General features: G+C 33.0%; 1 protein-coding gene, 1 long non-coding RNA gene and 1 pseudogene across 2 annotated transcripts; all 3 read right to left on the reverse strand.

The window, feature by feature from the left end:
* Positions 1-1,880: 1,880 nt before the first annotated feature.
* Positions 1,881-2,141, reverse strand: LOC124458466. The gene is made up of 2 exons (XR_006953204.1): positions 2,112-2,141; positions 1,881-2,008 (listed from the first exon to the last, which is right to left on the reverse strand). It is a non-coding gene; the product is annotated as an uncharacterized LOC124458466 (long non-coding RNA).
* A 7,100-nt stretch (positions 2,142-9,241) lies between these two features.
* LOC124457286 lies at positions 9,242-15,690 on the reverse strand (annotated as a pseudogene).
* LOC124458453 (pre-mRNA-processing factor 17-like) lies at positions 15,636-20,989 on the reverse strand. Its single transcript, XM_047008473.1, has 14 exons — positions 20,775-20,989; positions 20,598-20,684; positions 20,388-20,517; positions 20,257-20,302; positions 19,628-19,758; positions 19,507-19,556; positions 19,323-19,419; positions 19,134-19,257; positions 18,198-18,288; positions 17,964-18,043; positions 17,699-17,768; positions 17,425-17,532; positions 15,870-15,960; positions 15,636-15,715 (listed from the first exon to the last, which is right to left on the reverse strand). The coding sequence occupies exons 1-13, from the start codon at positions 20,970-20,972 to the stop codon at positions 15,946-15,948; spliced, it is 1,227 nt and encodes a 408-aa protein (XP_046864429.1). The 5' UTR covers positions 20,973-20,989; the 3' UTR covers positions 15,636-15,715; positions 15,870-15,945.
* Between the last annotated feature and the right edge of the window lie 2,554 nt (positions 20,990-23,543).

Below are 23,543 nucleotides of genomic sequence, written 5' to 3' on the forward strand. Positions count from 1 at the left end.
AGTGAGTCATTTCTACTGGTGTCTTTACTACTGATATGGACAGTACTGAGTCATTTTCATTGCTATGACATTCATGTCTTGCTTTTGCTATAGTTTATACTTTACATTGCTTTGAAACTCATTCTCCTAGCTACATAAATGATTTTACCACAAAATCAAAATACAAAATGTTGTGGTTATCTCTGATCCCAAGAAAACCTAATATAAATCAAAAATAATATTTACTACATTTAAATGTAAGCAAAAGAAGAACATTGTCACAACAATTAAGGGTTAAATCAGCAACCGTAAATAGAAAGAAATATTGAATCAAGTAACTAAAAATTATTGACCTTCTCTCCACACACAATTCTTTTAAATTCAAATTATATTTTACCATTTATCACAGTGAACAGAAATTTGTATATTTACACAGCAAAGCCAGTGTTTGGGCTTTTTAGAAAACTTACTAAGCATTATGAACTTTACATGTAAATAATGTACATGTTAAGACTTTTCTTTTTAAACAACAAAAAGAACCAAAGAAACACTCCATTTAAACCTTTGCCTACAGAAATTGAAAATACAACTGTTGCTGGTCAGCTAAAGGAGAAAGAAAACATACACAAAAGCCTGGGCTAACAAAGCATCTTGTTCCTTGAAATGGAGCCACAAATCCATTCCTTTCTGTAAAGACTAAACACAATAAAAATCCTTTGCTGACAAGCGTTTTGATAGATCTGGCATTGGTGACTACCTGACAATATAATTTATCTTTATATATGTTTTAGGTAGTGATGTAGCCAAAAAAAATGGGGCTTTTACTCTAATTATGTGTGTGGCTCATATTTACTGTTGTCATTTTATATGTAGTGTAGTGAGTAACGAAAAAGTAATTGAACAATAAAATATTTATTTTCATAACACTGGTAGACTTGCTATACACTACGAGTTGTCAAGGTGTTATTAAAGATCTGAATTCTAATATTTTCCTTTGATGCTTTTTTTTATTTTCCGTAAATTATACACGTTTATAATAAAATATAGATTTAACTTGATTTCTCGAAAGGGGAAGTTTGAAGTAAAAAAAAGTACAACTTTTGTGCCAACGGAATTTGATGCAACTTTTTAAGTATGTATGGCATTTTGATTCATTCATTTTTCATCTTTTTTGCGCACTATTTTGAACATAAAAGACGCAGCATTTATTAAAATGGAATTCAGATTAAGACTGTCTATTTCTGTGCCAAGGTATTTATAAACTTCCTTTATATGGTAAGTTCTCATAACCTAACTAAAGGATTGTATCACATAAGCCAAGTCGTTGAAATATATTAGGAATAATGAAGGACCCAGAATAGAAACCTGTGGGCTTCCTGAGAGACTTTCTTCTTTCTGTGATATAACTCTTCATTTTATAAAGCGAATATATAACAAAAGAGAGACGCAAAGGTATAGAAACTGGTGTAGACCCAATAGTAAACAAAAACATAGACAAAAAGGTAACACAAATAAAGGCAAAAAGATATACAAAAAGATACACGAAAGATTGACAAAAAGACGAAGACTAATGGAAACAAAAAGGTAGACACAAAAGTAGACGTAAAGACTAAAGTCAGACAAAAACATTATAATGTGAAAGGATTGTCGTTTCACAAAAAGATAAATTACTATTTTTTTCATTTCCTTTTAGACATTTGGACCAACAAACTGAAAACAGTTAAGCTTGTTTCGGAAGAAAAAGAATGGACGATATTAACCATCGTATCTAGCTAATTTTCAGGCTTTCTGAGAAACATCCCCAGTTTCAAGTCGACGACGGCAAGCACAGAAGCAAGATTGGCCATTTCTTACAACTGTGCATGTCGCACACGGCATGAAATTGAAAATATTGACTGCAGTAAGAAAATTTGGATTTTTATAATTTGTTTTTTTTGATAAAGATAAATTCCATGGTTTTATTCCACATGATTTTTGAATTAATAAATGTCGAAATTTAGGCGTTTTATAATGGCGTAATTTTATTCATCTGTAAAGAAAATGAAATTGTGTAAACTTACAATAGTTAATTTAAACACCTAAGATAAACATAACTTTCTCATGAGTTTATTTTGTTGCTGTAAAAATCTCACCATCATAAATCGTTGGTTAAAAGTGACTTGTCTTTCGAACAGTTGTTGAGACAAGAATCGTGATCTAAGAAAGAAAAATGCTCAGGAAAACGTTTTAAAACATCCAAAGGCCAATAAACTGCATTTGACTTGAAGACACTGGAGATTGAAACGTTGCTAAAGAACAAAATCTTTTGAGTTGTCATTCATAGCTTGCCATGTAAACGGCCTGGTGAACTCACAATATATATAAGTCTTGTAAAATTACTGTCAAAAACGATGAAGGAGGAAAAAGATACTTACTATCTTAATATTTCCTCAGTTATAAAGCAGTTCGACCGAAGTAGAACTGTGTGCAAGAAGTAGTATACATGGAACATGATAATACAAGCAATGTTCAAAGAGAATACCAAGTCTGGTAAAGAATCATTTCCAATTGGGTAGTATGATGTAATCATGCAGGATGTATCACATACCAATGAGAACATACACATCATTGATGAATGCATAAAACTGTATGCATTATTCTTAGCTTTTTCCACAGCTGTTGCAATATGCCTGTGCTATTCACATACTGAAAGGGAAGTATCAAACAAACACAAAGCAAATACATTTTGAAAACATGTAAATGCCCCATCCTTATGTATTCTATGAATTAATGGATGGTGAGCATAATATTCTGCATTCTGAAAAAATTCAATGCTGGTAAGGCAACAAAGATAGAGTGAAAAAATTTCATTCCCTACCATTGAAATGGAGCATGCATTCAGCCAGTGTACTAAACATAAAGAAGTATTTGCAATATTCAAAGAAAGAAAGTGATAAATACCAAATTTAAATTTACTTTCAAGCTACATAAAAATGATGAGAGTACTTGGTGTATGTTATAAACACATATTTTGATAAATCAGAGAAAATGTCATGAATAAGGTGTTTTCAGTGGAGCTGGTTGAAGATGTTTGTATAAAAATCCAAATAGTTTAAAATAGTAAGTGGATTTACTGCACAGTCGAGAGTCAAAACTATATAGGTAGTATATCATAGCACTTTGATGTCACATGAAAACATAGTGAGACCCTGTGTATAAAATAACACAAGCACCAATTACTAACATATACTTCATGACATCTATAATCATAAATAATGTTACTTTATTTGTTAGACAATTTCTTTTTTAAGGTTAATGGTCAGGTTTCTTAGGTATATTATAGTTTGAAAACACTGTAAAATACACAATTAATCAATTCATCGTGCATTATTCAATTTTTTGCCAGACCAAGAAATGCATAATATAGTTACCAAGAATCATAAATATACTATCATCATGTATTCTAGCCTAAAACAATAGAAGACTCATAAATATTTTAACATAAAATAATTAAGAAAAGGAACCTTTTATTTTGATCGTTCTCTCTGACTCTTAGGAAACTGTAGTTTTCAAAATTCGCACAGCTGCAATTTAATCTGTTTCAGGGATGGTATTTATTCTTTAATCATTTTTTTCTTTAATCTTCTTTGATGATTTAAGAAGATTTAAATCAAAACTAAAAATTATCTTTAACTTTCCTTATGTCTGGAATAGTGTTTATCCAATGTCACATCAAAATATTAAATAAAGCGTATTTTCTCCATGGTTCACTTGTGCATTCACTATGTATTATAATGATGTCTTGATGAGAATACAGAGCCTGGTGACTCGTTAAAATCTCAAGATGGTGGCGCAAGGTAAAAATTTATACTTCATATTTGCATTTTAGCACTATTGAATATTTAGCTCATGAATAAATAATTCGTTTTTGACTTTTTCTTCTGTCATTTCGTTGTAAATTAGAGCTATTTGAGATCAACTGCTATTTGCTTTTCATTTTTTTAGTTTAATCTACTGTTGCAAATAAAATATTATATAGAGTACTAGTGCCAACAGATTCAGTAAGCAATTAAAACAATCTTTTTTGCAACCAATTAAAATTCGAACGATACCTACAAAGCCACAAATCTATACAATTGTAAGGAGTAGGATTAGGAAAGGATGCTTTGCCTTACACTCCACCTTTTGGTCTTTTTTAGAGGGGGGCTAAAATTTACATAATTAATATTTTTATGACTAAAATATATGAGATTTAGCAAACCGGTACACAACATATTTCTTGATACTTGCAGCCTTGGAGTTACACTCATATATATGCGCTATATATGCGGCTGTAATCAAAATGATACTCACATGTAAACAATCGACGAAGGTTTTTAACAATAATTTTCAATCATCAATCTGCATTTGTTGTCAATATATTGTCAGTGTTAAGGTATTTAAAGCATTTAGAAACTATAAACGTTCCAATCTGATATATTTCTTGCATTTTGCTCGTATCGATTGTAAGTTATAATATGTTGTGAAAGATTAATTATTCAATTTTATGACTGATGCACTCGCATCAGTTGCACCAGCCTGGATCCGCCCCTGATGGATAGGATGGGTTCTGTTGGGCGCCTTGAGTCAGACTTACATGACGAATTTGCCTTGTTATCTAGGCAACAAAATGAAGATGAAATTTCCCGTTAATTTTCAAAGGACACAAACTTACACGAAAATATGTTTACGCCACATGAGTTTGTTATGAGAGATGCTAATGGACTTGAGGATAATAAAACAGATTATTCATCTACGGAATCAGAGGAAAGATCTAAACTTTTCATTACTCTTTAGGATAAACTGACGAGCCCCACAAATTGTTGTAGACGAATCCAATGTTTATGCACAACAGAGAAAAATGCGATAGGACTTGTTTTCAGATGACATACTTTGTCGTAGTTTGTTGTGTTTCATTGTTCTGCAGTATGAATACATAAATCATGATTATCAATAAATTGGTTTTTATGGATGATACGATTGGCGAATTGTTGTAAAAATCGGATTTGAAACACTTTCCAGCCAACTAAAACAGCATTTTACTGACTAACTGCCACAAAGGAACTTACTCAAATCACAACAAATTATGTCATCTGAAAACCAGTGCAGAAATAGCACATTAATGTAAGTTCCAGATCCTTATCATTTTGTCCTTTTCTCAATCTGTTTCATTAGTTTTCATTATTTGTAAGGACTGGAGAATTTGGCTAAGGATGACGCGATTGTTTTTTATGCTTGCCTGTATAATGTGTGAATCGATGATGAACTGTTAAAAAAATAATAAATATTACGAGGGATATAATTCCACGTTGAATAATTTTAGCTGTAAGTCAAATTGTAACAGTTTAATCATAAAATGTTTATATATGAGTGTTTATTCATTAAACTGTCTTTCAATGCAAACAGTCGTCACTATATTTTTCCGACACGCAGTTGCCTTCTTTCATTTAAGCTGCGTTTGCGCTATTTCGGATTTGCTCATCACAACATCTTCATTTGCTTTAAAGGGTAACTGTTTGGATTAAATTCTTATTAAGTTGATAGATTTAATTTATTTAATTGTGTCTGGGGTATTGGACCATATCACCGACTTTTAACACATAGAAAATTAAACCTTCCTTGGTAGCAATCCAGTGCAATGTAAACGATGTCTTAGTTTAAGTAAATTATTGGCTAAATCGGTTGAGAACATGTAAACCGCTTTAACCAAGGACAATTTTTTAAACCATCTGTGAAAAATTCGACAAGACCACGACAGTGTTATTGGCGCAATCTGCCTATTTAGAATTTGTTTATGAAATATTCTTGGTGCTTATTTTGCGTCAAGACTGCCATGTTTGGATCAATGCAAATGAATATTTTATGATATTGTTGCCTGCGTTGGTGAGCCACATTATTTGATAATTCCCTGGAGGTTGGTTGGAATCCAAGAATATGTACTTAAAGTTGCATATAGTATGTTGAGTCTTACCACATGATAAAAATTAAACAGAAGGGCCACTCTTTAGAAGTGTACACCGCGTTCTCAGGTCCCCCATCATTCCGGAAAGATAATTAGGGTTTTTCACTTGTTTCCAACCACTGCAATTACACGACGTCATTTCTTCACAATAAAATCAAAAATACTTCAGTATATCAAATGACGTCGTACCACTTCAGTAGTTGGGAACAAGTGAAGAGCCCTAAATATCTTGCTGGAAAAATTGCTGCCGATATGCGCAGCACAACATACGAGAGGAGAAAAAAAAAGGCCCGACACTAGCGACCCTTCTCCGCGTATGCCAAGTCAACTCTACCAACTCTTCATGTTCATGTTCATAGCAACGACTAACTGTATGTACCAGCACCAACTATCGAGGATTAGCTCGCTCAGTCACATATTTTCAGATGAATCATTTGCGCATGTGCACTCAACTTGACCAACTGCCCAAGTAGATGGTCATGGCAACGACCAACTGCATCCACACTCCATCAACTAGCACCGATTTTGACCTAAATAGCATGCTTAGTAACAAATTAATGAAGAAATCATCCGGAGTGCTTTAGCGCATGCGCAGTCCACTCCACTAACTGTTTATAGTCATGGCAACGACTAACCATATGTACTTGCACTAAAGTTGTGGCATTTAGCTCACTTAGTCGCAAATTATTGAAGAAATCGTCTGGGCATGCGCAGTAGTGACTTCAATAATACCACAACTCTCGTAAGGCTTTGAATTTATGTATATAAATATAAAGCTAAATATATGTTTAATATATGTCAACTAGCAGTGGAAGCTGGGTGCGATATGTATGCAGTGGCTTAGGGGTCCAGACGTTTCGGGTCGCGACCGCACTCTCCCTGCGTACCCGAGCAAAGCCTATCGCAGGTGATCTCGGCGTCTGATGGGCGGAAGCTTGCTATTGACATCCCCAAGTAGGATAGCGTGGAAGGGGCCGAAATCTCCTACCGAAACGTTAACATGCAGTGTTCTAGTGCCTTACGCTTAAGAAGGTATCGGGAAGCATGGACCGAAAACGGGGGTTTTTTGCTTTTGAGTTCTATCTTTTTGTTTACAAAACTTCTTCTTATTAAATAAATCAAGCAACGTTTCAACTAACTTCTTTTGACACTGTGCCTTTATTAGGACGACGTTAAACGTTTTATACTTACTTTTTCTCATGTATCACGAGCAAACCATCCATGGGCTTCATGGAAAACAACGATTATCTATTTCCTTATTTAAAGTCTAGTTCTCAATTATCTCGGGATATCGTGAGGCATGGACCGAAAACGGGAATTTTGTTGTCAAAATGTGTCTTTTTTCTTTACAATAATTCTTCTCATGAAAGACATGGCAATATCTTTTTAATAAATTGATGTCTTTTTCATTGTTCTCTATCTTGGGATTCTACAGTTTATTTCAAAGTTTTGAATCCGTAAAGTTGGACACATATACAATTTACTATTTTTTCAACTGAATAAACTGCAGACTGAGTTTTTTAAAATTCGTACTGACAATTGCGAAATATGTTTTCTGTGATAAAAAGCAGCGATGTACGTATAGGTACCTTAGTTCTTGGTGTAGCAAATTTCTCCTTTGCACGTTAGCACAAAGCAGTTATGCGTCCGCCGGTTCTCTATGGGACTGTATACTATCTAAAGCTAGCGCGCAGTCAAAAACAACTCTCAAATGTCATCAATTTAATTTTCTAGTCAAAGTTATACATCCATTCCAATTCATGCTCCTTACTTGTTCACAGGCATCAACAAAAGACAATGCCGTCTTAATTTGACCCTTATAAAATACTCAACAATCATAAGTTCCTTATTCCGCTTTAACGATAAGTTCCTAGTCTCAAATAACAATCATAACTTATTTACATAATTTCCGACAATTAGAGATAAAAAAGATTCTGAACATACTTTTCTTCCTAAGATAATGGAATAACTTTTTTGCCTAAATAAAATGATGAAATGTACAATTAATCTATAGATCAAATAGTGCCCTTATCAAGCTGATTTGAGCTCGATATCTTTTACACACAATGAATTCTTACATTTACTTTGTCTATTTGCACAAAGACAGATTTTAAGATGTTTTTTCACATGTTAAAAATCCCACAGTGATTTTTCACATTTTCTAGGTAAAATAACTTTCATATGTAACTGGTACCAGTAACTTTTTGTATTTGAATGAAAGCAAACCATATACGCTAATTTAGGTATCAAAGTCACAATCTGGAGAAAAACAGTATTTTTGCAATTTTTAGAGCAAAAACGAGGTTGTTGTTCGATATTTACTCTCTCCAGACCTAAGAACAAAGTTCTGCGTAAACATATGTAAATGAAAATGCTCAATATTTACAAACATATACACTATAAGCAAGTACATTGTGAAAAATACTGTAACTGCCTTTTTTATGTAATTTTAATAACAAGCTTAGACTGCTAAAGTGGCATAAATAATATTTGTTCCTTAAAAAAGAAGCAACTCACTAATATGATTTTTTCACGTTGGGAATTTTGGGAATGATTTTACGATAAACAAAGCAGAGATTACTCTAAATATTTGAATTTATAAGCATCAGACCTTTATGAATTTCATTTCAGTTTTTAACAAAGTTAAGGCAACTTTCTCAAGGTCCTAAATTACAAAAATAGATATTTATTCATGACTCAGTTTGCTGAGCCAACCTGGGTTTCAATTGTACATTCGAGTACGTCGGGGACGATAAGGAACAATATAGAAAACATGAGTGGAACGGAAGTGAGACAAGTGAGACAAGCGAGAGTTAGTGTAGTTAGTGCAGTCTTTCAGAGTCAAAATGACCAGCGATGTTTAACACTAAGACATTGAAACGGAAGTTAATACCAACATTACAAGTCCTTTTTTAGGGCTGCGCAAGTCTGCATGTACAGTCACAACGTGTACCAACATGTAATGAAAATGTGATGTTTTCAAAGTTGTTCTTTAACATTCCTAATTATTGAATCAAACCAACTCGTCGGTTGTAAGCCACAAAATACAGTATGTCAGACCTATGGCCAGAGACTATAGCTAGAAAACACATGACAAAATCATCCACCCTCATGGGCGTCACTGCCTTATGGGCGTCAATGTCCTGTCTTAATAGGTGACATATATTCTGCTATGCTTGTCTAAGTTCTTTTCAAAACAATTTCATTTTCAAAAGAAATCAGCCTGGCACAACAGAATATATGAATATGGTCCCCCTATTATTGCAGGAATGACGCCCATGTCTACCCTGAAATCGTTATGATAGCTCCCTTCAATGTATAAAAGGACACTTCCACTGTTTCTAACCTAAGCTTCATCTTTCGCTTTTTTCCTCCTCTAGTTTCTTTTCTTTCGTTTTCATTCTCAGTCTTCGCCTCCTGAAATTAAGATTTAGTTCTGTCAATTTATCGTTATTTTATATCTACTGCGCATGCGTTGGACAGAACTAAAACAACAAAAAGAGACTTACGGCAAAAGATACTAAAAACGTGTAAAAAATGCCAAAGAAATTTTTCGAGGTAATGGTCTTCGGTTGTTCACCAAACGCCGAAACAGATTTCTCGTACTAAAAGTAGAAACATATTTAATGTGTCCTTTTTCATGGCCGAAGATAAAAATAAATCAAAATTCTCACTCTTGTTTTCATCTCCTTCAAGTAATCATCAAGTTCATTGAACGACGCTTGTGCAGCTGTGAGAAAAGTTCCAGTTTCTTGAACGAAATTATCACCAGATAATTTATCCTTATTTTTACCATGATAATCATACTCCTGTAAGAAAAATTGGAGCAGTTGTAAGTTAAAGACATTTACATTTTTTTAAGGACAAATTACAAACCTTTTCAACTGTTTTGAGTTCTGTTTTGAATTTCTTTACGTCTTTTTGTAACTCTACAAGACTGGAAAAAAATGTCGTTGGAGCAAGCAATCTTTCCTATCAATGATGGTAATCCATAATTTATGATCCCATTCTATCCTCACCTGACATTAGCAGCTGTCTTAACATCTCCCATTTCTTCCTCAAGCTGCAGTACGGCCGGAAACTGCAAGAACCCAAGACGAGACAATCAAAACTATTTTTTTAATGTGAATCTAAAGTGAATGTAAAGTATAAATTCTTCCACACAAACCTTTTGATCCAAAAGCATGACCAAGTAATCTAAAAGATTAATTTGCTGTTCGAACTCGATTTTGTGTCCATGATCTTATTGATACTGGCAATTTTAAACCCTGTAGCGTTTCCTCTTGCTCCACGATTCATATAATTCCCAAAGGCCAATACAACTTCCAGTAAATCACGGAATTTTCTGCTGCGGAACACTTGCTTAGATGCGTCTATCACAGCTGTTGAAATAAAGGTATTGTAGTCACGTACAACAGACATTTACTTCAAACAATAAAATTACATCTTTTTAAGAAATGCACGGCTTGCTATCGTTCGGATAAGATTTCAAAAGGTGCTTTGAGGATGTCACCGTGTCATGTCAGACTTATTTTTTTAAACTATTTTACTCCTACCTCATAATTGGAGATAATTTCTTTGAAAGTTTGCTGCATCTAAAACAAATCCTAATTGCGTTTGCTAATATTTATGTAAGTATGGAGATTGGAAATCCTCCCAGAAAATCTATGATCGTTTACCTTTAACTTTTGTTTTTATATCACCCATTCGTTCTGGGAAACGTTTGACGTAAAACAAAGTTGCCAATCGTTGTTCGTAACGGTTAATTCTAAAAGCAAAAAAAAGATTTGTACGTTTGGTACGTACACGAAATTAAAAGCAGTCACTTCACATATACGACATACTTGGACATTTCGTATAAAAATCTGTCTGTTTTGGCAAACTGTTCTTTCTCCTTACTATGATCATTGAGCAGATTTTTTTCTTGGGGAGTGGGTACGACCTTCAAGAGCTAAACAAAGAGGATGAAGATAGATTCGTTAGTAAAAATGCTTAATTCCTATGTAAGAAGTCGAAGGGAAATTTAACCTGTTCAAGCATTTCTACAGATAATTCGCCATCTTTATCCATGGTGAGAACAGCTTGCGCTAACTGTTCGTTAGAAGTATTTAGTTTTGATAACAAAATTTGACAGTTCTAAACAAAACAAGATCTCGATGCAAATTTGAATGCAAAACAACTTCTCAACTCAACATATTTGATAGCATCATGGAACCTCGGCTTTTCTACTATCTACGAATGACAATTCTTTGCCATTTGTTTCCGGAGCCACACAAGCTTCTGCACCACCGTCTTTCTAAAATGAACAATTAAAATTGCTCTCAACAAAGGATATAGACCATTGAAGAAAGTGTAAAACGAACACAAAATGTACCTGGTCATTCTTAGATTTTTGATATGCCGAGAACATGCGATCAAAGTCGTTCAAATCCATGATTTCATGAATCTGATCAAGCAAAAATTAAATAAATTGAATGAAAACCTTCAAGAAAGTATTGCTTTGAAAACATTCGAAACTGAACAAAAATTGGTACTTTCGAGTCGTCGATTACCGTCCAAACTATTCCTTTTATTTTGGTCTAGAAATTAAAATTTTGTACATAAAGAGACATGCATGGCAATATACATTGTCACTGAATGACATCGCTGACAATGTCAATGCCTAACATAACACTTCACTTACATCAGGCAGTTTTGACCAATTAAATGATTTCAAAGGTCGCGAAGGCTTTGGTACATTTCTCTTTCCTTTTCCCTGTAATGCGCCTGGTAGGCCAGGGGCACCTGGGGGTCCAAGGGGTGGTAGTGGACCTAGAAAAACAAGAGAGAGCAAATGATAGATGTTCAGTTCAGAACATCACAATAATCAAAATTATTTTACGCAAATAAAAATGTCACCTGGTATTGCACCCCCGAAAGGTGGAGGTGATGGTTGCACTCCTGATAAAGATGGTGGTAGTGATGGTCCGCTAGGAGGTGATGGTACTCCAGGAGTAAGTAATGCAGGTAACGGAGAAGGGGGAGACGGACCAGCATGTGCTTCAAGATTAGGAATTTCCGGTGGGGCACCTGTACTATTCTTGACAAAATGCTTAACGTTGCAATGTTCAGGAATCTTCCCACCAGATTTTTCGACGATCTCTTCAAGTTTTTCCAAGACTTTTTTGTGAGCTTCAAGCTAGGAAATAAAAAAATCTCCACATGAAACAAAAATATGACATCATAAAACATTAACAATTGCTTTACAAGAATGGCAGCACTGTTAACTTTGCCCTCAAGCTCCTGTATTCTTTTATATGCCTCATTCTTCTCTGCAGTCTCACGTTCTAATTCAATTTTTAATTTTTCCATCTCTTCATATACATCGTCCTTTAACAAAAAACAAGACGTTTAATGGGAATCATACAAAAATAACGTAAAACAATAAATAAAAAAAAGGGACCTTTTCTTGTGACGTCGATTTAATGGTTATTTCAAGTTTATCTAACTTATCTCGCATTTCTTCCAAATCTAAAATACACGACACATTACAACCGAAGAATAACATGAAAATGATTATTCCTCGGTTATTGAATTACTGATTGTTAAAAAACATCCGCATTCAGCACTCATACACAGACATAAAATTGTGTTATAAATTAATATTCAATGCTTAAAATAATATTATCAATATTATTTTAAGCATTGAATATTATTCTAGATCATTACTGCCTCTGAACTTAGCAACCTAGCTGTGAATTGTCATATCTTGGCAACGATGGGTCAAATTCATGTCTTCCTGGACGAGCAATTTTCAAATGAATACGAAGGCCGGTATTTTTCACATATCGGGAATATTTTGATGTCAAATTGATTTACATAACTTGTTTCATCTATGACGTATATTTGACATAAGAACAAGGTCGCGAAATGTCTTGAATATTTTAAAATATTTGTTTGTAAACGTTATCAGCCATATATTTCTACAGCAATTGTATCTCAAGTGGGTAAACAGAAACGAATTCCGCATACATAATTAGGCTTTACTTTTGGTACATATGGAAGCTATATAAAATCTATTATCAGATCAGTGGCTAAACACTAAATGAGTACAAATAACTCAGAGACGTAGTCATGAGAGTTAACATAAATATATATTCAAAAAATTACAATTGATAAGAGATTTTTATGACGGAATATGTCAATGTATTCGAATTTATTACAACGAGTGATTAACTTATATGGAAAAAAACGGTAAAACTATAGCACATTACTAGAAACGAGCTAATCGTTGAAAACATGACATCACTTTAATGTTAAATATAAAGAAAATACTCTACAATACAGCTTGCTTATTACAACTATAAAGTGAACATGTTTGCAATACTTACCGTATTCACAAAATGTTTCAATCATATCGACCGTTTTATTATTTGTAGCCTGTCAGGAAAAATGGAGAAAATGATTAAAATAGATTTTTTACCATCACAATTCGTCATGTCCATGTCCATCACATGGCGCATATTATTTGTGGCCTGTTACGTAAAAAATATAAAAATAATTAATGCATCAATTTGTGCAATAATACTTAAAACTATGCGCGTTTAACTTCAATAATAAGAAAATTAGTAGATACAAAAACGATGCATTTGGTCTTCCAAGATAAATTATGAACAAACAAAAAATTAAAAACATTATCTATTGCACGAACGATTTTTTGTTGATCCTGTAAAGAAATAGTAAACTACGCGTACAATAATAATTTCATGACACTTTTTGCAAATATTTTCCACTTATTATTTTATAAACAGATTTGTTTGTAAAAGTTCTACATTTTTTGCTTTTATCATATAGTGGAATGTTTCCTTTTTGCAACAACATACAAAGTTTATGACGATATTATATAGGAAACTTTTATATCAGTTTATGGAAGAAAATGACTGATTCGTATAGCAACGTAGAAAAGACTTGTGATATATATACGTATATAAATTAAATCATAACAAGACCTACATTATCGCAAAAGTTAAATTGAGCGATTGAAAAATTTAAATCGTCTTATATTTCTCTACTATAGAAAGCAGGCTGCTTTGATAAATCAGTAATAAAAAAATTACCTCCTCTTCATCTCTTCTCACTTTAGTGCTTTCTCCTGAATTATGATTGAAAGTAATAGGTTATACGCATTGATCAAAATAGTCACTGATTTTTTTTTAAGATTAGGTAACAAAGAGTAACTTGTTAAATCAGAACATCACACGACATTTTTTATATTACTATACATAACAATGTCTCTTTACATCATACGTTCGTGTGACATATTCCATGGCTTTGCTGCATGAAGTCCTTTTATTTGACTAGCATTTAAATAGGACATTACACTAATTCTTAGTTAAACTATTATTCTTATTGAATGATCTTTGCTAATTTGCCACATTAATCAAAATTGTTGTAAACTACGTATGATTACCGTAATTTGCCTTATTCAAATATTTGTCGCAAAAATTTATATGTTGGTTACACAATAAAAAAATTAAACATGTAAAAAATATCACAAAAAACTGGTAACAGCATTAATATATCCCATTGAACTAAAATACAGGGAGCACTACCTGTAATACAAAACCATTATAACTTTTTTAAGCCGTGATTTTACCCCAGACACGCGTGTGTAGTCAATCATGTAATACTCCGCAAGAGAATCTCGAAACATTAAACACGCGTGTCTGGGGTAAGATCTCGCGTGTCTGGCGTAAGATATGTCTTTAATTATTTGCTTGAGGTTGCGTTCCATGTACTTTAGTTCAAGAAAAGCACTGACTCATCTAACTCCACAACTAACACTAACGATATAAAACAACCTGACAATAAACGTTATTTCAAACTACCTTACATAGGTGATTACTCACGACACACACAACGCAAACTCACACAAATCATTAAACGCTACTGCACTGACATTGACGTTAAACTTATTTTCACACCTTTTAAAATAAAATCTTTATTTTCGTTTAAAGACCCACTTCCCGAACTCTCCAAATCTATGGTAGTTTATCAATTTTCATGTGCGGGATGTAATTCCCGTTATATTGGTGAAACTTCTCGCCAATTATCTACCAGGATAAAGGAACATACTCACACAGACAAAAACTCCACTATCTACAAACATCTTCAAGCCTCTCCTTCATGTAAAAACAAATTCTCACCTTCCTGTTTTAAAATCATCGACACTGATCAATCCACTTTCTCACTCTACACATTAATGAAACTAATCCCGATTTAAATATCCAAGTTCACCACTACAACACTATATTTACTTTATAATAATAATTTTGTTATAAATTCTTAATACTTATTTTTAGAACTTATGTTATAGTTATTAATACTTAATACTCATTGTAATTAATTTATTCATATCATATTATGTATCATATTACTTAACACTAATCATTCTGCACTGAAGATGGCATTCTGATAATGTCGAAACATGTTTGCTCTCAAAAAAATCGTCGTTTTTCTCAAGTGTTTTTTATAATAGTCAAAGATATCAAGACCCATTTAGGAGAGTAAAGACTTAAGAAGGAATGCTATGTACATTGCAAAATAAACAACAAAATGCAAATGTTATTTTTTCAACATCTTTTGAATCAATAAAAATGTGACCTGTAACCAAATGAATGTGAAATATCCACATTACCTGGGTAAAACTCCTAGTCTTTTGTTAAATTTTACCAAAACAGAGTCGTTGGCGCTTACATGAAGATCATCTTGCAGTTTCTGAAAGTAAATGTAATGTTTCAAATGTTTTGTTTGTCGTGATGGTAATTTATTAAAAATTCTCACCTCCAGTAATGTTGGAGGAACATTCAACGATGTACAACCAAACTCAAAATGAACAACGACATGTAAGACAGAGAAAATGACTTTTTACCTTAATTTTACAATCCATGCTACACGACAGAAGAAGATGAGCAGATTTCGGAAAGAATCTTATTGCAGAAACACCTTTAGTGTGACCAGACCTAAGAAAAAGATAAAATAATACAATAATACATAAGTAAGAATATCTCCATTGCTTTCTTTTATCACGACGTTAGAAGGATGAACTACAGGAAAACAAATACTTAAATGTTATTAAAAAGTGCTGTATAAAGTGAATATTTGCATCAGGAAGTATCGTTAAGTTTTTGTCGAGGTTAGTAGAGTCCTGTGAAGAACTGTTGCTGTTGATGTTGACTGACGTTTCGACAATCTTAGCAGTTGTCATCTTCAAAGTCAAATGACAAGTAAATGTCAGGTTAGCCGTGTTTCTTAAAACAAGTACTAAGGAAGTCCAATACAATATCTACAAACATACGTACGTAGTACTAGAACAAATCATTACTTTATAACAAATAATACACTGATAAATATGATTTTATAAACATATCAAATGATCACCTAAACGTCTCAAATCAAAGAGAAGCACCATACTAAAAAAACGCTCTAATTTTAAGTTTATATTTGGATGAGACGTTTTGTCTAATGAATACTGTAATGTATAATTGAACTTCCTCAATACCATCAAGAATTATACCATCTGTCTTTAAACTTAATTCAATTATTGCGTGTTTCCTTATAGCGAAATGGTGATCCATTATGATACATTATAAATTACTGGAACTCCAAAACCCTTTACATTTGTGCTATAAAAATATGAATGTTTAAATAACAATGTTTAGCCATAGGCGGCCAAAATAATGCAAAATTCGCATTACCCCGCCAAACTTTGTATTTGATTGTATATATTTACGTAAAAAATATATATTAATAAATAATAAAACAAATACATAAATGAATATAAAATATAGATACAATTAATAAATACAATGTTTTCGGGGCACGGTCTGTTACAATGGAATGGGCGAGTTATTGTTGGTTTATACAATTTAAGTGATTTAAATGAATTAAAGTCTCGCGTGCTTTACGAACAATGGCGTTAGCAATCTGATGAAAAACAGAAAAGAATATTCAGATGGTTTTAAGAGTAAAATAAAACCAGTATGACAATAAGCACTTGATAGATTTTCAATCTGAGCATGTGACTTAGTCCTGGCTCACGATAATTATAATAATAAACATGTATCTATATTATATATATTAAATATTTACCAATTATCTGTAGTAAATATATTATATATTTATTGTATCTAAAATATATATGTGTATTGGTAAATATATAATATATATAATATAGATACAATCAATTAATACAAAGTTTACGGCGCACGGTCTGTTTAGAGGGAATGGGGAGAGCTATCGTTTGTTTAAATTTCTATCATGAATACAAAGTTTACGGCACAAGGTCTGTTTAAATGGAATGGGGAGAGTTATCGTTTGTTTCAATTTCTATCATGAATACAAAGTTTACGGCACAAGATGTGTTTAGATGGAATGGGGAGAGTTATCTTTTGTTTAAATTTCTATCATAACAAGATCAAAGTTACCTCAACACATGGCATTCGCCCTGAGAAGTTTGCTGATGTGTAACCATAAGTGACATTTGGAATCAACTTTAAAGCAAGTCGTCGAGCATCAAGAAGTTGAAGAAGAGTCTAAAATGTGATTTATTTATGATATTGAATGATTAGAGAAAACAAGCGAAGAGTGGAAAGGCATCTTTATTGAACATGATGAAAAGTCCATGACGTTTTAGCTACTGGATCTTATAAAAACATCAAAGTTCGCTTCAAAAACAAAGATTTAATAAAACCAACTTACTTTATCATCTTTACAATCTTTCATAGCTTTCTTTACCATAATACGTGAGTATAATATCTCCTCTAACATTCTAAAATAAATCAAACTTTTTGAACATATAATAGCCAAAGATAACAAGACCCATTTAGGAGAATAAAGACTTAAGAAGGAACGCTATGTACATTGCAAAATATACAATAAAAAGCAAATGTTATTTTTTCAACAATCTTTTGAATCAATAAAAATGTGACCTGTAACCAAATGAATGTGAAATATCCCACATTACCTGGGTAAAATTCCTCCTCTTATGTTAGATTTTGCAAAAACAGAGCCAATGGCGCTTACATGAATATCATCTTGTAGTTTCTGAAAGGAAATGTATTGTTTCAAATGTATTGCTTGTCGTGATGGTAATTTATTAAAAATTCTCATCTCCAATAATTTTGGAGGAACATTCAAGGATGTACAACCAAACTCAATATGAAAAACGACATGTAAGACAGAGAAAATGACTTTTTACCTTAATTTTAAAATCCATGCTACACGACAGAAGAAGATGAGCAGATTTCGGAAAGAATCTTATTGCAGAAACACCTTTAGTGTGACCAGACCTAAGAGAAAGAAAAAATAATAGCTACAATAATACATAAGTAAGAATATCTCCACTGCTTTCTTTTATCACGACGGTAGAAGGATGAACTACAGGGAAACAAATACTTAAATGATATTAAAAAGTGCTGTATAAAGTGAATATTTGCATCAGGAAGTATCGTTACGTTTTTGTCGAGGTTAGTAGAGTCCTGTGAAGAACTGTTGGTGTTGATGTTGACTGACGTTTCGACAACCTTAGCAGTAGTCATCTTCAGGGTCAAATGATAAGTAAATGTCAGGTTAGCCGTGTTTCTTAAAACAAGTGCTAAGGAAGTCCAATACAATATCTACAAACATACGTACGAAGAACGAGAACAAATCATTACTTTATAATAAATAATACACTCATAAATATGATTTTATATACATATCAAATGATCACCTAAACGTCTCAAATCAAAGAGAAGCACCATATTAAAAAAACGCTCATATTTTAAGTTTATATTTGGATGAGACGCTTTCTCTAATGAATACTGTAATGTATAATTGAACATCCTCAATACCATCAAGAATTATATCATAAATTGTCTTTAAACTTAATTCAATTATTGCGTGTTTTCCTTAAAATCTACAAAATTTAAAGCATATTGATGACTCTAAGTCAGACGTTCTATGGCATTTCTAATTACATTTTAGCAAGTAAACTTTCATATTTCTTCCGTTTTTGTTTTACAGTAAAGTAACAGAAAACAAACAAAAGCAAGAACAACTAAAATTCAATAGCGTGTTTAACGTCATTTCTGGTATTTTAACTTCCATTTTTTGATTTTGAATAAATGAACTAAACGGAGAATTGTTTACATACCACGTATGAATATGTTGTTTTGGTAGAAAGCATCGTTCTGGAGGAGTATCTGACTTGAGATTAATGCCAAGATCTTGTGGAATGTGAAGATATGATCTTCCTTGATAGTCATATGCATCTTTAACTGAAAAATAATTACATTTGGTAAAGTTTAGGAAACTACAAGAAAGTATGAAAATTTTAACTTACTGTGTAATGTGGATTTCTCTTCTGAAGGTTTCATATCATCTTTCTTTGATTTGTTTTTTTTTGATAATTCATACTCCTCAAGGATTGCTGACTCTTCCTGTATTTACCAAGAAAACGCCAGAAAAATAATTGTTTGAGTTGAAAAATATCTTTATAAAACTCTTTATTTGGGTAATTGAAATACCTCATATGGTTTAGCAATAGTTTCTTCATCAACAAACTTACTCCATGGTCCTTTAGGATAACAGAGAATAAGAGATAGTAGGACAACCTTTCAAAAGTTATCATTATTGTAGTAATAGTACCCTTGTATCCATCAATCACACCAGGATCTCCCCTATCCTCTCTCTTCCTCTTATCTCCCGCCTGCTGTTTTGTAGCTTTAAACACAGTCAATCCCTTGCTATCCTTTGCTTTCTCAACTTCCCCAACAAACCTTAATGGATAACAATTGATATAAACATAAAACATTACCAAGCCTATTTACTAATAATTAAGAGCCATGTACTACATCATGTTTTTAAGGTAAGTTCATGACAAAGCACATTCATCATATTCCACTCAAATAAACATTTATCAGCTTGAATCATTTCAAAGTAATTGAGTGATATAATACTTCAGCATTATTCTATTTCAGACTTGATGCATTCACTGAGGAACATGTTTGATGTACGAGTGTTTAATACCCTCTACATATTGTGAATTATGTATAAAAAGTTAGTCCGGAAACTAGTAAAGGATAAAAAAGTTGCTTTGCATTGGGTTTTAGTATCAATCTACACTACAATAAATCATCCCCACAATGTAAAACACATAAAATTTTGGAGAGATGTGCGTTCCTGCACTAACATGACTATCGTAGAAGATGTATGCTGTATCATAGTTATGTTATAAGCACATTGTAACAATATTATATACATATATTGTAACTAACTTCTCTTCAATGTGAGCTGTGTCATCACTTGGATCTAATGCATAACCTGTGATTTAATAAAAACAAAAAGATCACACATAACTCATTAACAAATACATTTTTTCTCAAACTATGCTTGCTTTTGCTCTTACCGTAACTTGAAAATGTTTTTAGTTGATTATCAAATTGAAATTTACTGATATGAGATGGCTCAACATAGCCAGACAACATATTTTTATGTGCTCTTTGCTGCTTCGTTTTAAATGGATTTTGTAGTCCAATCTAAAATAGTAGACTTCTTCAAAATCATGATTTTGTCCATGTGCATGTAAATGGTGACAATGATTAAATTATTAACGTACCGAAGCTGAAAAGAGTTCGTCATACTTTGCATTAAATGTAACTTCTTTCATTAAAGGATCGATGTGTCTTCTCCAATTAATTCCTTCCTTTAAAAGATAACAAATCGCATTATAGATTTAGCTTTGGTGTTGGTAGTTGCCTAGTTAGGACTTTGGATAAAAACTATTACACTTTACCTTAGCATCAACAATTGGCGCGCTGTTTAAAAGAAACTTAGGTTTTAGGGCATCCATATTGACAGTGCTCTCTATTGACTTTTCACCTTCTTTAGATTTATCATTATTACTTCTCTCTTCATCGGAAGAATCACTTTGATAAGACACCAATGATTTAGGACTTGCAGCTAAATCGAGAGATCGGAGCACAGAAACCATATTGAAATTTGTCACGTGAAACGTGAACTGAAAGCTAAATATTAAATGTCACCATCGTTACTCGCGCGAGTTGTTTTATCGTCTTGCTGCGAAATACGATTTTACCCACTTTAAGTTTTTTGTAAAAAAACATCATCGTATGCGCATTGTCAACTTTCTTGTTCTCTTTCCATTGTATTGCTCTATAATAAAGCTAAATATCTTAACGTTTTAAGTTCTTTATTATTCGTGAAAATCGGTATGTGGAATAACAATACGAAGGTATTGCAAGTTTAATTGCTTCATCACACTAAGCATATGCACATACATTAACTGAATTGCAAACACTACTTTCGCTGCAGAGTAAGTCAGAATACATGAAACTACTTGACAACTGCCGTATTGGCAATATTTTGGAAATAATTGGTAATAATTATAACAATATCAGCAGTGTTGTTATTATAGTATTTTAAATTTATAATAAGCTACTAAACATAAACATATTCTGACTTACCCCGGAACTTCCACTGCATTGCACTACTTGCAAATTTTATGCAGTTATTTAGGTTATTTAGTTCAGACCTTTGCAGTGCAATGGGGATGAGGGTGCAAGGCAACATGAATATAGGCCCTGACATGACATAGGATTAAAGTCTTGCATTAAAAATTCATAATATAGAAATGGAAATTAGTTTTGTTAATTATATGTACATAATTTATTTGGAGGTTTTGTCTCTCAAAAAAGCTTCAAAAAGATAGAGCCCACTGAGCAAGCTAACTAGAGGTCAGGCTTTTGAGTCTTTGTTGCCAAAGATTGAGAAATGGTTTACTAAAGGTATAAATTGCAGTACAGATGATGATTCAGTTGTTGATCCTTGCCATGTAACATCTATGCCAAGTATGGACCAGTTGCAACAATGGAGAAAAATAGTTGAGGCATCAAGCAAGCAGGAGCATGTATCAACACATCACAAGGAAGGTTAGATATCAATTGCATCACCAATCTGCAGAAATTTCACACCTTAAAAAGCATACAAGTAGAAGTCGAAGAGGAAATTGCCTGGTTTTCACAACCATTGAACAAACCAGACACGGTGGTGGAACATCCATCAGCTGCTTCAATTACAGCCTTTCAGAAGCTTTTGTACAGAACCCCATATAGTGAGATTATGAAAGAACGAGAATTGTCATCCAATGAGATGTCCAGGTCAAGTGACCACATGTGCTGGTTGACAACAAACCTAAACAAAAAGAAAACAGATACATATTATGTGTACCTCAATGGAACAAAACCACCCACAACAGCCCAACACCATGCTAAATATGAATTCATTTCAAAATTCTGTTTTGCCATAAATGTTGGTAAAAAAAAGCAATGGCAACACATTTCTTGGAGATGATTTGCACCCCGGAAACCATTGGGTACTTTGCTATGTAGACACTAATGACAAAAACATTACATATGGGGATTCATTAGGCTGGCAATTTCCGAACAATCTTCTACACAGTTTAGATAAATTTGTCAAGGCACATAATATTTGCGACAGCATAGCCAACTACTCAGTAACAATGACACATGATCTTGTTAGCAGATGCCAGGTTAGAGGAGGACACAAGTGCACAGACAATTGTTCGAAAGCGTATCCATTCCAAACATGTAGCAATGTTTGTGGCGTGGTTGTAATGATTATGATGGCTATATCAAGCTATAACTATGCCTTTTTCAAGAGCTTGCTATCATTTTCTAAGCCAACCACAAAGAATATTCCATCAATATACCAAAGCAATCCCACACATTACAGCGCATACTTACGGATTGTACTTGGATGTTGGATCTCAGATAATGTTGTTAACCTGGCATATGTATTACCACAGTTTTGGAATACACTACAAAAATGGATTTTACCAGAAAATGAAAACACAGCAACAACTTGTAAAATGTCCACCACTACAGAAGATAAAACTATCGCAGCTGTTAGCAAGGTCACTGTAGAGGACAAACTCATCACAGCTAAAATGAAAAAACTTTTGCAGCACATTTTACATATAACATACCTTTAACATCAACAACAGAAACACTTCTTTTGTGACAAGCTGTTTGGCATGAACAATCATACACCAGCATGTTCATGAGTTTATATGGCCAAAACATGCCATCCTACAAAGCAATGAATAACCTCGTAGAAATTAGTTGTAAGCAATCCCCTTTCTTGCATTCATAAAAAATATTAGATTAGTGCTTCGTAGCATGTTTCACAATGTAAACTCTCATTTTATTTTTGCATTTTTTGTTGCAAGTGTTGAGAGAGTTAACTGTAAACATATTTATAATATCTACCTCATAAAGGTTACCTTAAATATTTCAACATGATGACAAATATTTACGGTTGTGTGCATCTTTAACATACAGTTCTCACAATACTTTGCCATTGGACCACAATCTCTGCACCTAAACTTTGCTTCTTTATCACAATGAATACACTTCAGATTGCTCCAATTTTTGCCAGCAAACTGAAATGTATTCTTTATAATTGAAAGTTGCAAATTTTCCCATGATTTTTGTTTTCTTTCAACTTTCTGATAATAAGAAGA

This window comes from Xenia sp. Carnegie-2017, unplaced genomic scaffold, assembly GCF_021976095.1.
Source record: "Xenia sp. Carnegie-2017 unplaced genomic scaffold, XeniaSp_v1 HiC_scaffold_6, whole genome shotgun sequence".
Lineage (NCBI taxonomy): Eukaryota > Metazoa > Cnidaria > Anthozoa > Malacalcyonacea > Xeniidae > Xenia > Xenia sp. Carnegie-2017.

Coding starts and splice junctions, on each gene's coding strand:
- LOC124458453 (XM_047008473.1), bottom strand. CDS start 20,972: ATGGTTTCTGTGCTCCGATCTCTCGATTTAGCTGCAAGTCCTAAATCA. Junction 20,518..20,597: donor ACGAACTCTTTTCAGCTTCG/GTACGTTAATAA, acceptor CTACTATTTTAG/ATTGGACTACAAAATCCATT. Junction 18,289..19,133: donor AAACAACATATTCATACGTG/GTATGTAAACAA, acceptor TCTTTCTCTTAG/GTCTGGTCACACTAAAGGTG.